The 15,053-nt window shown below is 41.5% G+C and overlaps 1 protein-coding gene and 1 long non-coding RNA gene across 2 annotated transcripts; one reads left to right on the top strand and one right to left on the bottom strand.

Moving 5' to 3' along the window:
- The first annotated feature begins 200 nt into the window (after window positions 1-200).
- LOC135080858 (uncharacterized) lies at window positions 201-14,493 on the top strand. Its single transcript, XM_063975586.1, has 12 exons — window positions 201-247; window positions 2,179-2,255; window positions 2,332-2,425; window positions 2,499-2,719; window positions 3,126-3,338; window positions 3,734-3,850; window positions 4,022-4,161; window positions 4,247-5,944; window positions 6,458-6,632; window positions 7,020-7,116; window positions 13,667-13,863; window positions 14,263-14,493. The coding sequence occupies exons 1-12, from the start codon at window positions 201-203 to the stop codon at window positions 14,400-14,402; spliced, it is 3,216 nt and encodes a 1,071-aa protein (XP_063831656.1). The 3' UTR covers window positions 14,403-14,493.
- On the bottom strand, window positions 7,770-12,693 carry LOC135080549 (uncharacterized). Its single transcript, XR_010259034.1, has 3 exons — window positions 12,349-12,693; window positions 12,224-12,274; window positions 7,770-8,342 (listed from the first exon to the last, which is right to left on the bottom strand). It is a non-coding gene; the product is annotated as an uncharacterized LOC135080549 (long non-coding RNA).
- Window positions 14,494-15,053: the final 560 nt, after the last annotated feature.

Here is a 15,053-nt window from a genome sequence, read left to right as displayed (position 1 = left end):
TCGTCACAACGAACAGCACTATTCATTAAAAAAAAAATGTTGACGTTGACATTTTGTTTTGGTGACACATTTGCTCCAATCAAATTGTAAATAAATTCGGGCATTTCGTTTATTTCCATTATTTATTTATTAGTCGCAGAAGTAATTTTTATAATAGACTTGTTACTAAATTAAAGTAGCTTCAAAACAACAACAACAATATGTCGAACTATCAAGAAATTGTGAACTTGAATGTCGGTGGTACAAGGTAAATAGAAAGTGCCAGCCTATTTTTAGTAGTTTCAGCTCCAATGCAGTTACTTTAACAATTATAACGTTGATTAATTTATAATCATATCTTATCTCCATTAATCGTTTATGTCATTAAAAGATTACAAAGTCAGTATTTGAAAAACACGTCTATTTGGTACATTTACAAATGTTTTTCTTCATGGAATACTTTAAGTTTAAAAACTTTCAGATTCTCGACATCATGGCACACACTGACTTGGGTACCGGATACATTCTTCACAGCGCTACTGAGTGGGCGAATACCAACCGTAAGAGATGAGAATGGCGCCATATTCATTGATCGGGATCCACAGCTATTTGGCCTTATTCTAAACTTCCTGAGGACTAGAGATATTGATCTTGAGAATGTGAACATAAGAGCTCTTAGGCATGAATGTGACTATTTTGGTATCACTCCTCTGAGCAGGAGACTGGCCTTGTGCGATGAAATGAATCACTCTTCCTGTGGTGATGTACTTTTCTATGGGTATCTACCACCTCCATGTAAGTGTTATATGTATTATGTTATTGTATATTTTGGTTTCTGTTAAGTAATTGTTATTGTTGTAAAGTTATACTGTAACCATGAAGATATTAAGCAGTTATAAATTTGATAAGCTATCATGTTTATTTTTAGTATTATCACATAATCCTTAATGCTTTTTTGTGATGAACTGTGTGTACCATGTTGAAGTAATTAATTTTTATACTAAACTAAATTGTTTTTATGTCCTACTAGTACTTTTTTCAGCTAGACACCTGTTGACAACAAAAAATAATAGTCTCTTTTTTAAATATTACCTCTAGCCTCTAATTTTCTATCCCTTTAGCTTATGTAGCAGTTAAGAGTCCATATTTTTACTTTGTTTATAAACACCATTGCAGTAAGCACAGCTCCACCCAGTAACAGTAACGGAAGAAGCAATGGTTGTTCCCGGAAGAACTCCACGGCTTCCAGCTCAGATGTGTCGGCAAACAGAACTCACTCCAGGAACTCCTCACTGGATCTACGCACAGTTGGCAGGATACCCTCACAAGATCAGATCAGGTTCAAACTTTTAAAGTTTTTTAGGTTGTAAAAATAAAAAAATTGTATGGCCACCCACTCTAGGGTGCACCATAATCATTGCTATACCAGGAACCAGAAGTACACCATTTCAATCTTCAAACCAGGGTGGAAAAAAATCATGATTTATTTATTTTAATCAAAAAAATCAGATTTTTTTTTAAAAATCACGATTTTTTTTATTTATTTGATTTTTTAGATTTTTATTACGTTTTGCGATCATTTCTTTAGTTTTTCTTACGGAAAACATTTTTATTTACGTAGAATTGATGTATAGAGCTGGCAACACCACCAAAAAAAATAAATTGTGTGGTTATCCAAAAAATCGCAAACATGTTTGTACGGAAAAAATATTTTTTTCTGATTCTCTATTCAAAACATCAATTTCATACATTAACACCTATTATTAACATTGTTTTCGAACATTACAGTTGATTAATATAAACTCCCAGCCTTTCATTAATTCCATTTTCGGCCTTTGATTTAAATCAGTGATTTTTATTAAAAAAATCATGCAATATAAATCGTGATTTAAATCATGCAACCCTGCTTCAAACTAAAGATAAGGAGACATGTAAAGTGCCCCTTAAGGGCTACCTTTTTTTACTGTATTTGACTTGTATAAGTGCTACCTACCAGTGGTCAAAATTGAATAAAATATTATTGATTTTTGAGTGATTTTAAAATCCTTGTGTTAAATTACTAAGTATTGGTTCCTAATGTGGCACACACCCAACTAATTATTTTAGTGAAAAAGGTGTTTTGAGTTCACATAATTCAGTTGATTGATATAATTAAAATGAACAACCATATCTAAATTGTATTTTTCATTAACCTTTCAGCCGATGTGGTAGAGGACATTCTAGGGCAGCTTCTCTTGGTAACGCAGATTGTCACAAAGGACTTCGTCCTCCAGAGGGTAAGGATTGACATCAATTAAGTATCTTTTTATAAAATTGATAAATAGAGTGATCTCAATGCTTATTTATTTTCAGTAAATACCTGGTCAGACAGCATGAAGGTCCAAATAATAAAAGCACATCACAATTGGATAGCAGTCGCTTATTCACATTTTGTGACCGGATACAGGTTAGTCCCAAAATTTTTTTTTTGACAACTACATTTTTTTCTAATTAACGATTAAATAATGATGTTATTGCAGATTAACAGACTCTTGTGGTTGGTATGTGGTATTCCAATCTCCTGTACAAGAGTCGTTGATAGAGAGAATAGCGTTGAACGCAAAAACAGGTGGTGGTGGAGCTAATAACAGTGGAAATAATGCTTCGGGCACTGATGTTATGCTGGGCATAGCCAGTGGGTCTCTTGTCCGATTGTGGGCGTTTTCCACACATGGGGAGCCTGTTAGAAGGACTTTAATAGGTAAGTTGTTTAGCTGTTGTGGTCATAGGTCCCATAAGATCCCAAGACCTTACCAACTACTGTCGCAATCGCAATCCATCGCCGTCGCAATTAGACAACGCGGAATAAATACACTTCTTAATCATGTATTATGTCATACTGTAATATTTTGTTTACTACATCAATGTGTACAAAACAAACTGCGTATATTTGTTTACTGTTCTCACGAACGCACATTCGTTGCTATACGTTTTGTCAGCCATAATGTTATCAGGCCATTTGTCATAAATAATTTCCAAATAAGTTTTCAATTTTGCAGCCACAAATTTATTTCATATGTCCTACCTTGGGTAGCTTTGGATTTCAAAGAAACTTTGACCAGTAAAAAGTTAACGCACATCTACCACCTTCAACTTCTATTTTCCAGGAACATTCAACCTAGGCGTTAGGGTGGAACATCTTTTATTCGTGGGTCCGCAACTAGTGGCTTTAAGCGGCGCCGGCAGTCGCAGCAAAGCCGGCGTCTGGCACACGAGTACGCAACACTGGCAGACGCAAGACGTGGCACATCTTACCACGTACGATACGGCTGGCTCATTCTTGCTGCTTGGCACTGCCACCGGTGCTATTAACTATATTGGTAAGTCTGTGATAAAAGTTGTATGAGCTTTTTTTTCTACTTTTAGCTGCCCAACTATCATCAATAACCTGATACAATCTTATCGCGGCATCATATCGAGCTTAGTAGGCAAATATCTTGCTAGACGGGCTAGTTAGTCATTCAGTCTTTTCGTTTTTTAATAAACAGTCGCCAACATATTACGTATTCAGAAACGATGCTTGCTTTAAGTGAAGCAACAAATCGAACGTACAGCGTTGAATAGAGCTCTGTGATTGATTCGTGTGTGTCCCTGTGCGTCCAGGCGCACTATGAGACCTCATTGTAATGTTTGTGAATACGGGCGTCTGTCTAACATTAGAGTGCAGTGCCATTCTCCTAGTCTGTAAAATTAAAAACTTTATATTTGTTTTCAGACATGCAGAAGTTCCCACTGCGTATGAAAGACAATGATCTCCTAGTAACACAACTTTATAAGGACCCCAATCAAGAACCCATCACTGCAATATCAGTATATCTCACACCAAAAACGAGTAAGTCTGCTTTCACCTTCTGGCTATCTGAATGAGTTATTTGAAGGACAAGTAAATTGGGCTCCGAGTTGCTTTTTTAACGATTTTACATTATTTACTAATAAATGAAACACAGATATGAGCTGAAGAAGATCCTTAAAAGACAGCCAAATAACTAATAAATTCGCACAGATCTCTGCGGGAACTGGATCGAGATAGCATACGGCACGCGCTACGGCTCCGTGCGGGTTATAGTGCAGCACCCCGAGACCGTGGGCCACGGGCCGCAGCTGTTCCAGACCTTCACGGTGCACCAGAGCCCTATCACCAAGGTTAGTGGGTCACAAGTGGCACAGATCTCTGCGGCACTGGATCGGATCGCATACGGCACGCGCTACGGCTCCGTGCGGGTTATAGTGCAGCACCCCGAGACCGTGGGCCACGGGCCGCAGCTGTTCCAGACCTTCACGGTGCACCAGAGCCCCATCACCAAGGTTAGTGGGTCACAAGTGGCACAGATCTCTGCGGCACTGGATCGAGATCGCATACGGCACGCGCTACGGCTCCGTGCGGGTTATAGTGCAGCACCCCGAGACCGTGGGCCACGGGCCGCAGCTGTTCCAGACCTTCACGGTGCACCAGAGCCCCATCACCAAGGTTAGTGGGTCACAAGTGGCACAGATCTCTGCGGCACTGGATCGGATCGCATACGGCACGCGCTACGGCTCCGTGCGGGTTATAGTGCAGCACCCCGAGACCGTGGGCCACGGGCCGCAGCTGTTCCAGACCTTCACGGTGCACCAGAGCCCCATCACCAAGGTTAGTGGGTCACAAGTGGCACAGATCTCTGCGGCACTGGATCGGATCGCATACGGCACGCGCTACGGCTCCGTGCGGGTTATAGTGCAGCACCCCGAGACCGTGGGCCACGGGCCGCAGCTGTTCCAGACCTTCACGGTGCACCAGAGCCCCATCACCAAGGTTAGTGGGTCACAAGTGGCACAGATCTCTGCGGCACTGGATCGGATCGCATACGGCACGCGCTACGGCTCCGTGCGGGTTATAGTGCAGCACCCCGAGACCGTGGGCCACGGGCCGCAGCTGTTCCAGACCTTCACGGTGCACCAGAGCCCCATCACCAAGGTTAGTGGGTCACAAGTGGCACAGATCTCTGCGGCACTGGATCGGATCGCATACGGCACGCGCTACGGCTCCGTGCGGGTTATAGTGCAGCACCCCGAGACCGTGGGCCACGGGCCGCAGCTGTTCCAGACCTTCACGGTGCACCAGAGCCCCATCACCAAGGTTAGTGGGTCACAAGTGGCACAGATCTCTGCGGCACTGGATCGGATCGCATACGGCACGCGCTACGGCTCCGTGCGGGTTATAGTGCAGCACCCCGAGACCGTGGGCCACGGGCCGCAGCTGTTCCAGACCTTCACGGTGCACCAGAGCCCCATCACCAAGGTTAGTGGGTCACAAGTGGCACAGATCTCTGCGGCACTGGATCGGATCGCATACGGCACGCGCTACGGCTCCGTGCGGGTTATAGTGCAGCACCCCGAGACCGTGGGCCACGGGCCGCAGCTGTTCCAGACCTTCACGGTGCACCAGAGCCCCATCACCAAGGTTAGTGGGTCACAAGTGGCACAGATCTCTGCGGCACTGGATCGGATCGCATACGGCACGCGCTACGGCTCCGTGCGGGTTATAGTGCAGCACCCCGAGACCGTGGGCCACGGGCCGCAGCTGTTCCAGACCTTCACGGTGCACCAGAGCCCCATCACCAAGGTTAGTGGGTCACAAGTGGCACAGATCTCTGCGGCACTGGATCGGATCGCATACGGCACGCGCTACGGCTCCGTGCGGGTTATAGTGCAGCACCCCGAGACCGTGGGCCACGGGCCGCAGCTGTTCCAGACCTTCACGGTGCACCAGAGCCCCATCACCAAGGTTAGTGGGTCACAAGTGGCACAGATCTCTGCGGCACTGGATCGGATCGCATACGGCACGCGCTACGGCTCCGTGCGGGTTATAGTGCAGCACCCCGAGACCGTGGGCCACGGGCCGCAGCTGTTCCAGACCTTCACGGTGCACCAGAGCCCCATCACCAAGGTTAGTGGGTCACAAGTGGCACAGATCTCTGCGGCACTGGATCGGATCGCATACGGCACGCGCTACGGCTCCGTGCGGGTTATAGTGCAGCACCCCGAGACCGTGGGCCACGGGCCGCAGCTGTTCCAGACCTTCACGGTGCACCAGAGCCCTATCACCAAGGTTAGTTATTGTATTTAATGAAAATAAGACTTGATGTTGGTGTTCTGACAACGTAACATCTTTTGTCTACAGTGAAAGTACAACATACTTCACATTTTCATCGCAAAATCGCATCTATCATAACAAAAAAATGTACCATAAGGTTCTCCTTGCTTATTATGTCGAAATCGCTGCCAGGCGAATCGGCTGAAATCGCTCCATGCCATTTCTGTCATTCTGTCTGCCCACATCACAAGACAGTCGCCAAGATATCTATCTATCGCAAAATCATCCCTATTGCAACTACGTAAGATGCCTCACCGTTTAGCTTGTCTTCCCCTCGTCTATTCTAAACTAAACCATCCATTCCAGGTATCCCTATCCGAGAACTACCTAATATCAGTGTGCAGCGAGTACAACCACGTGCGATCGTGGCGCGTGACGCGCTTCCGCGGCATGATATCCACGCAGCCCGGGACCACGCCCAAGGCTGCCTTCAAGGTGCTGGCGTTGGAAGCGCCTACCGCCCAGCCCCATAATGACTGTGGTATGTATCTGACTTTTGAACCTTAGGGACCCTCCAAACTAGCGTCATCGTCTTGCTAGTGCCCGATCTACGTAGCGTTGGCGTCGCGTTATTTAGTTTAAAGTTTGTAGGGCGCGTCAACGCTGGCAAGACAACGACGTTCAAAAGACACTAGTGTGGGAAGGCCTTACGTCCTTTTATTCTCTCTAAGATTTTAGGACTAAAATGATGGCATATGTAATAATTTCACGGAAATAAAGGTTCTTTTACGCTCAGTACTACTTTTCCGACCGTTTGCAATGCTTTTTGTCGTGATGTCAAAATATGTGCATGTCATTTTGCGATTTTTTTGGAGCGGGCTCACGGACTGTAATTTTCTTGGTCGTAAATTTAAATTATTTGTTTCAGGACCGTTCGGTGAACAAGATGAGGAGCAAATATTTATACAGAAAGTTGTACCTGACACTGACACGTTATACGTGCGATTGGCATCTAATGGAAAGAGGTAATTAATTTTATGGTCAATCCTTCCTCTGTATTTTTTTTTAATAACATATTCAGCTTTATTCCTCTGATCTTACCCCACAAAGAGCGAGTAGAAAGTTCTACTTAAATAGAGGTAAAGAAGCTAGATCATTTTGAGGTAGATTATAGGTTTACCAAGTCGTTGACAACCAGATTTTGCCACAGACTATGCGATATCTTGTGTAGTTTTTAATATTATGTGGCTGTACCAAATGTATGGAAGCTGGAAACATTTAATTTTCGTATAGATCCAGTTTATTCTGTAACCTATTATTGATACCGTTTAATAGAGCTCATGAAGCACTCTCAGGATCAGTAACTAAACCTAAATTCTTTAGAAATTTCCATCGATGTAAACAAACACTTGTGCACACAATTACACTATTGTTTGCGTGTTCAGAGTGTGTTCCTAGGCTTCTAATTTCTAGCTATTGTCTGTGACTCCTAATCTTCTTGTGTGTATGGATCAACACGGGTAAATCAGGCGACTTTGAAGATATACTGGGATTTATTACTTTACAATAAAGCGTTTACAATATTTCAGTTGAAAGTTCAAATGATGAGAGACGTTAAGCGTCTGTGCAATCGTTTTTATAGGTGTGCTTCAGCGCCATCTGTTGTAGTTTCTTGACATCGCGTGACGTAATCGATGCGGTATGCTCGGTGATAGTATTGCCATTGATCTTTGGTTGGAGCTTCTCACGCGCTCCAATAGATGGCTCTTCTTAACATTCCGGCGGGCCTTGAGAGACTCCCTCTCAACATCTCAGCTCACGTCGTGTCACGCGCCGAGCCTCGAACCTGGCACCTCAGCGACCGGAAGTGGGCATATCTTTGAGAATGCCCTGTGTATGATGCCTGTGGCCGTCCGAATGACAGCAACCCTTGGTACGCCGTCACTGCCTGAAATCAGAGTTATTATGCGTCCTAACCGCCATTTCAGCGGCGGAAGGTTATCGTCCTTTATGACAACCAATGTTCCAGTTTGCAAGTCTTCAGTTTTCTGTTGCCATTTAGTACGTTTCTGAAGCTCTGATATGTACTCTGTAGACCATCTCCTCCAAAATGTCTGCCTCAGCTGTTCAACTCGCTGGTAACGATTGAGTGTGTGCGTGGTTGCAGCGGTAACATCACTCTCTGCAGGTGCAGTCAGCGGCCGACCAATAGTGAAGTGGGCAGGAGTGAGTGGAGAGTAGTCGTTGGGGTCTGAGGATAAAGGATACATAGGGCGGGAATTCAGGACAGCTTCAATTTGTACCAAAACTGTGCTGAATTCCTCATAAGTCATGTTTACATTTCCTACCACACGTGTTATATGGTGCTTACAGGACTTGATCCCAGCCTCCCATAAACCGGCAAAATGAGGCGCGTAAGGGGGAATGAATTTAAATTTAATGTGATTATCTGAAGCGTAATCAATGATAGACTGAGAATTACTCTTTAAAAAATCTGAGAATTCACGAGCTGTTCCTACAAAGTTACGTCCATTATCGGAAAATATTTGATAAGGTTTTCCTCTCCGGGAAATAAATCGTTTCAGTGCTAAAATATAACTCTGTGAAGACAAACTAGTTACTAGTTCCAAGTGTATCGCTCGAGTTGAAAAACATATAAACAGACATAAATAACATTTTTCTAGTCTGGAACCCCTACCTTTCTTATTTAAAATAAATAAAGGTCCAGCATAGTCTACTCCACAGTTTATGAAAGGAAAATTTGCAGTTACTCGTTCAGTTGGTAAGTTACCCATGATTGGTTGTACTATTTTACCTTTCAAACGACAACACATGACACACTGGTTAACGACTTTTTTTGCTAAGTTTCTACCGCCTAGTGGCCACCAATTGTCTCTGATATGAGATAAAATTAATTGAGGCCCAGCGTGCAATAATTTTAAATGTTGACTTTGAAATAATAAATAGGTAAAGATATGTTTACTACACAATAAAATGGGGTGCTTTTTGTCATATGAAAATTCAGAATTAACTAATCTGCCCCCGACTCTTATGATTTTGTCAGCATCTAAAAATATATTTAAACTGGAAATATTACGTTTTGATTTATTTATAGCAAGATTATTATAAAGCGCATTGTATTCTTCAGGAAACGATTCTATTTGTGCCTGTCTAACTATAAACAATAAGGATTTATCAAGTTCTTCTACTGATAACGGCCCGTGTAACCGCTCATCAATAGATTTTGTTCGTATGTTATGTATAAAACGCATTACATAAGCACAAGTTCTTTGTAATCGATTTAGTTTAGAAAATCGGCTGAAATCAATGATAGGTAAATTAGAATCGCTACTACACAACAAGTTTGTAGTGGGAAGTTTTAACTCAGGTAAATCATTTAAGTTCTGTAAAATATTATTTTGATTTTGTGACCATTTTATGCTATCTTCAAATAAAAAGGTGGGTCCGTTCCACCATAAAGTTGATGAACTCAATTCATTTAAAAGTACTCCACGGGAAACCAGGTCAGCTGGATTATTTGACGAGTTTACATGCAGCCAAATTGTGTTGCTTGTCAACTCATTTATCTCAACAACGCGATTCTGAACAAAAGTCTTTAACTGATGTGGTGACATTTGCAACCATCTGAGAACTATAGTAGAATCTGTCCAAAAAACAACTTTGTCAAAGTTCAATCTAAGTGATTTAATTATTTTATCATACAATCTAGCTCCCAATAGTGCACCGCATAACTCGAGCCGTGGAATGCTAACCGGTTTCACTGGCGCGACGCGGCTCTTCGAACATAATAATCTCACCGTGATGACGTCATCATTACTATTGCACGTCCGAACATAAGCGCACGCACCGTATGCAGCCTCGCTCGCATCCGTAAATATGTGTAATTCGATCCTAGAATGGTCACACGTTCCTACAACATGACGCGGTACGCGAATATTATGTAAATAAGTTAATGTTTCAAGCGAGTAGGAGATCGCAGTTTAAAAGATTGATGTTTTTCAGAGAGCGCTGCTGCACGTTCTCTGTTTGATGTGTAGTCCCTAAGTCGCCTCTTACGACACCCGCGGGAAGAGTAGGGGTTGGTGACAAATGTATTCTCCTCTGCCGTCACCACACGGCTTTTATTATTTATTGATTTTGAATTATAAACAATGCCTGAAATAATCCAACCTAGCGTAGTGTTTTGTAGGTAAGGACCTGCCTGTAAACGCATTTTACCTTCTATCAACAATTCCCAAAACACGTCAGCCCCGATCAATAAATCAATTTTTGACGGTAAATAAAATAACGAATCGGCTAACTGAATATTATTCGGAATGTCTAAAGAGTTATAATGTAATGGAACTGTTGGTAAATTTGAAGTTATATGTTTCAAAACTATACATTTACAGCGAGTATTATAATCACCGTTTAATGACCTGACCTTAATTTCGCACAACTCTGTTGACTGAGTGTGTGAATGCCCTATTCCTGTGATATGATATGTGGACTGTATCGAATCGACTTTTAATTTTTTACGTAAATTTTCTGTAATTAAACAGTGTTGACTGCCGCTATCTAACAAAGCGCGAGCCTTATGATATACATTGTCATTACCTGCTATCTCCACTAAAGCTGTGGATAATAAAACAGTTTCTGACGCCTGCGTATACAAACTATTGTTCGAATTCTCGTTTCGTGTCGGTTCGGCTGTATGTAACACTGCCGACGAGTGCAGTACGGGGTTCGAATCCGGTTGGCACTCCACGACTGATACTAATGCGTTTTCTACTTTATCATTATTGTTACTGTGCAATAAACTGTTGTGTTTTCTACTGCACTGTTTACACGGACCAAAATAACAATCTGAAGCGAAATGTCCAGCTCGTAAACAATTAACACATAACCTTTTATTATTAACGAATTCTAATCTCTCTTTAACGTTTAAATCCAAAAACTTAGTACAAGAATAAAGCGAATGATTTCCGCTGCATAATGAGCATGTGCGGGTACTTTTGGAATTCACATTATTTTTTGTTGAAGCGAAAATATGTGATTTTTGTTGCGATTGTTGTTGAGGTTTTTTATTGTTATCAAAAGGGACTTTACTATTAGAAAATGATGAAGAATTATGCGCTTTAATCATTTCTAAAGTGTCTGCCTTATTTTTCAAGAATGTAATGAGATCGTCTAACTTAATGCGTTTATGATGCTGCGTAAATAAATTATTTTTATGTTCCTCCCACTCTTTCTCAACTACTGCGTCTAATTTGGAGGTAATGATATAAATAATAAGTGTATCCCAATATTCTATAGGTTCCCCGAGTGTCTTTAAGGCACGTAAATTCTTTGAAACTATATCAATTAATTTCCTTAAATGAAATGAAGTCTCTCTATTTAGATTTTGAATGGTAAATAAAGACTTCACATGATTATGTACCAGCAACTTGACGTTATTATACCTCTCATTGAGCAAATCCCAAGCTATTGTGTAGTTTTCTGATGTGCATTCTATTGATTTAATAACTTGAGCTGCCTGACTAGTTAGCGATGTACGCAAATAATGGAATTTACGAATGTCATCAAGCTGGGTGGAGTTGTGAATCATAGAAAGGTAGGTATCCCTGAACTCTAACCAATTTTCAAACGACCCGTCAAAGGAGGGTAGTGAAATAGTAGGAAGCTTAATATTTATCGAAGCTTCACACCTAGAACTAGCACTAGTTGAATCAGAAAGGCTAAAACGTTTTATTAAACTTTCTGCTTCAGCCATGGTTTCGTAATAAATATTTTCAAACGATTCACGATGTTCTAACTGAATTGCAGTTTCACTATCTAACACCATGAGCATTTCGATGGAGCTTTGAATGCTATTAAATTCACTAAATAATGATTTGGCTAATTCACTACGCAATTTTAATTCGGTTAATTGTTTATCGCTAGGACGAGAGTGGCTATGAAAAGAATTTACAAATTTTACGAATAACGTCAGTCTACCCTTGATTGAACCGCGTTTTTTATTTAATTCTCTAATTACAGTATCATCAGAATCTACGCACAAATTAGGAGATTTACAACGAACGGTTACGTTTTCAACACTCATTTTGACGATTTATAAAAGTGGGTACTCACCAAATTCCTGTAAACTGCGTACGTGACTCGTGAGGAAGCACAACACGGTACCTAGAGGAACAAGCACAGCTTTAGTAAAATTGAAATGGGATAAGATGGGGGAAAAAGGAACGATTTGGCCAGACCCTTTGCTGATCCCTCGATGTGATGATGGATGATGCGGCTCTGAAGGTCCAATGTTTGCGTGTTCAGAGTGTGTTCCTAGGCTTCTAATTTCTAGCTATTGTCTGTGACTCCTAATCTTCTTGTGTGTATGGATCAACACGGGTAAATCAGGCGACTTTGAAGATATACTGGGATTTATTACTTTACAATAAAGCGTTTACAATATTTCAGTTGAAAGTTCAAATGAGAATGAGAGACGTTAAGCGTCTGTGCAATCGTTTTTATAGGTGTGCTTCAGCGCCATCTGTTGTAGTTTCTTGACATCGCGTGACGTAATCGATGCGGTATGCTCGGTGATAGTATTGCCATTGATCTTTGGTTGGAGCTTCTCACGCGCTCCAATAGATGGCTCTTCTTAACAACTATAATACTCACGTTTTCTTAATATCATACACATTATTTCACAAGCTCATGAAGCAAACTTTATTCTCATGATGAAATAAATATGAAATGTAACATTGAAAACAAAATATTTTAACAAAATATTTGGATGGTGAAAATTTGTGCTACATGTTAAAATGTCAAATCGACATTTGACGTTTAAATGTAGGTCCTATCTCTGGAAAATCTGTAAGTCATAGACAATATTCATAGATAATAATCTGTAAGTTTAATCGATTTTATTTCAAGTATTCAATTATTTCAATTACCAATTACTTTGATAATATTAATTTAAAATAAAATATAAACGAGGTTATATTCAACAATGTATTTTTTCTTCATTGAATGCAACAACACACTTTGCGAAGAAGTCTTTGAATTCAGCTTTATTATACAGACGAGTGTCACATAAAAAAGGCCTTTCGACCACTTTTCGACTGGTTTACGATTTTATTGTGAACTTTGTAGACCTAGACCCACAGTATAATTTAAATTATATTTCCTAAACAAATAAAAAAGGGAAAATTAAATTTTCTTTGATTAAGAAGATCCTATTTTGATGATCACAATATTACTGATCTCAACATCAATCAGAAGAGGGATTGATCTTAATAATTATACAAACGATCTTTGAAAATCTAATAATCGTCTGTTGCAGTCCGTAAATGACATTTACAGAATTGCGATTAACGAGAGATTTTGTCGCATCACTAGTAGATCAACTGACATAGACTAAAAATTCGTCAATGTCATTTGGCCATATTTGTTTACATTTAGGGAAATTTCTAAAGAACTAAGGTATAGTTTTTTGATATCTTGTACATATAGTTTAGAAATAATCGCGTAAGATCACTTATCGTTTCCACCCTGTATATTCTAATACGTCATTATTCCCAGGGTGTGCACAATAAGATCTGTGGACGGCTCAGCGGTGTCTTGCTTCGTGGTGGCCGAGTGCGAAGGCGCCCTCCGACCGAGGAGGCTGTTGCTATGCGGCCATAGATCCGGCGCGGCGCAGATGTGGGACCTCACCGCGCCCATAGACAAGGCAGCTAAGCCAGTGCAGCCTGTGGCTGGAAATGGAGGCAGCGGAGGTTTGTATCACATTCCACTTTTGGATTGATAACGGCAGTCGGGTTGGTGGATGTTTATCGTTTTCTAAACATGGTCCTTCGAGCCGGATGTTTTATGAAACTTAATATATTTATTGTTTTTTAAGAGTTTCAATGTTAACAGTTAGTCTAATGCAGGTTTTTCCACTTTTTTCATGGCGTGACTCGTATTATGGCAATAACATTTCCTGAACCCGCTGTCTAATATACTTTTTACTTTAAATTAAAACTTGATACCTGCTCTCCAAAATATTGTTATTTCTCCTATGATTTTCATTCAAACTACTATTGAGTGTACACCAACTCTTCTCTTTTGCCCCTAGTAGACTCGTACTCTTGCAGTGGAAACTAAACGTCCTCATGATCATGACTGTTTTCCAGGTGAAGGCGAGGAATCTCCAGTACCAGACGGCGGACCCACACCAGACGAGTTAGTGCGACTTTTATCCGCCTGCGACTTAGACGCGTCGCCCGCGCCGCCGGTACCACAGTCGCCAAATCGGCCTATACAAGCACCATGAAGCTCGACACTGTGCCACCCGATACTCAGGCTCTTCTCTGCTCTGCTACACACGTGACGTCACGCGGCGATTGACTGTGCGACCAGTGACGCGATGAAAAACTTTATCCGAAGTTTCAAATGTTGCCATCTCTCTCACGCAAAGCGCGATGCCAGCGAGAGCGACGGTGACAGATAGACCTGAAACTACGTAAACAGCTATTCGGAGTAGCGTTGTTGGTGTGCCAATTAACTGCTACTTAGTCGTGCAACGGCCACATGAAAGTTCTAAAACTAAAACTCGCCACACGCGTGTCTTGCGACTAGTTGTAAGATTAGTCGCGCAACTGGTACGGCAAAGCCAGTCCTCTCGATTAATTTATCTGCCTTATTAACGTGTAAAATATGTAGAACTGTGATTGGGGGCGCAATGGCCAGGTTTTACATATTGGGGTCAACGACCCCGATGTGATGGCTACAGGTCAATGACCTGGCATCGTTACAGTTAGTACCGACTGGCAGGTTCTCACCATGTTAGACAAATTTTGGCCAAACTTGCCGTGGCAGGTTCTTGCCATGTTGGACAAATGTTGGCCAAACTTGCCGTTTTTAAAATGGTATCTATGTTTCTGATAATGTTATAAAACTCTTCACATATCAGTTGGTCCACTAA

The sequence above is a fragment of the Ostrinia nubilalis genome, chromosome 18 (assembly GCF_963855985.1).
Source record: "Ostrinia nubilalis chromosome 18, ilOstNubi1.1, whole genome shotgun sequence".
In the NCBI taxonomy this organism is placed as follows: Eukaryota; Metazoa; Arthropoda; class Insecta; order Lepidoptera; family Crambidae; genus Ostrinia; species Ostrinia nubilalis.
Note: the sequence above shows the minus strand (reverse complement) of the source record. Positions and strands in the feature narration are given on the sequence as shown.

Excerpts from the sequence above, each read along its gene's own strand:
- LOC135080858 (XM_063975586.1), top strand. The coding sequence starts at position 201 with ATGTCGAACTATCAAGAAATTGTGAACTTGAATGTCGGTGGTACAAG. Across the intron at positions 4,162-4,246 it reads ACCAGAGCCCTATCACCAAG|TGCAGCACCCCGAGACCGTG; the intron begins GTTAGTGGGTCA and ends TGCGGGTTATAG. Across the intron at positions 13,864-14,262 it reads TGGAAATGGAGGCAGCGGAG|GTGAAGGCGAGGAATCTCCA; the intron begins GTTTGTATCACA and ends ACTGTTTTCCAG.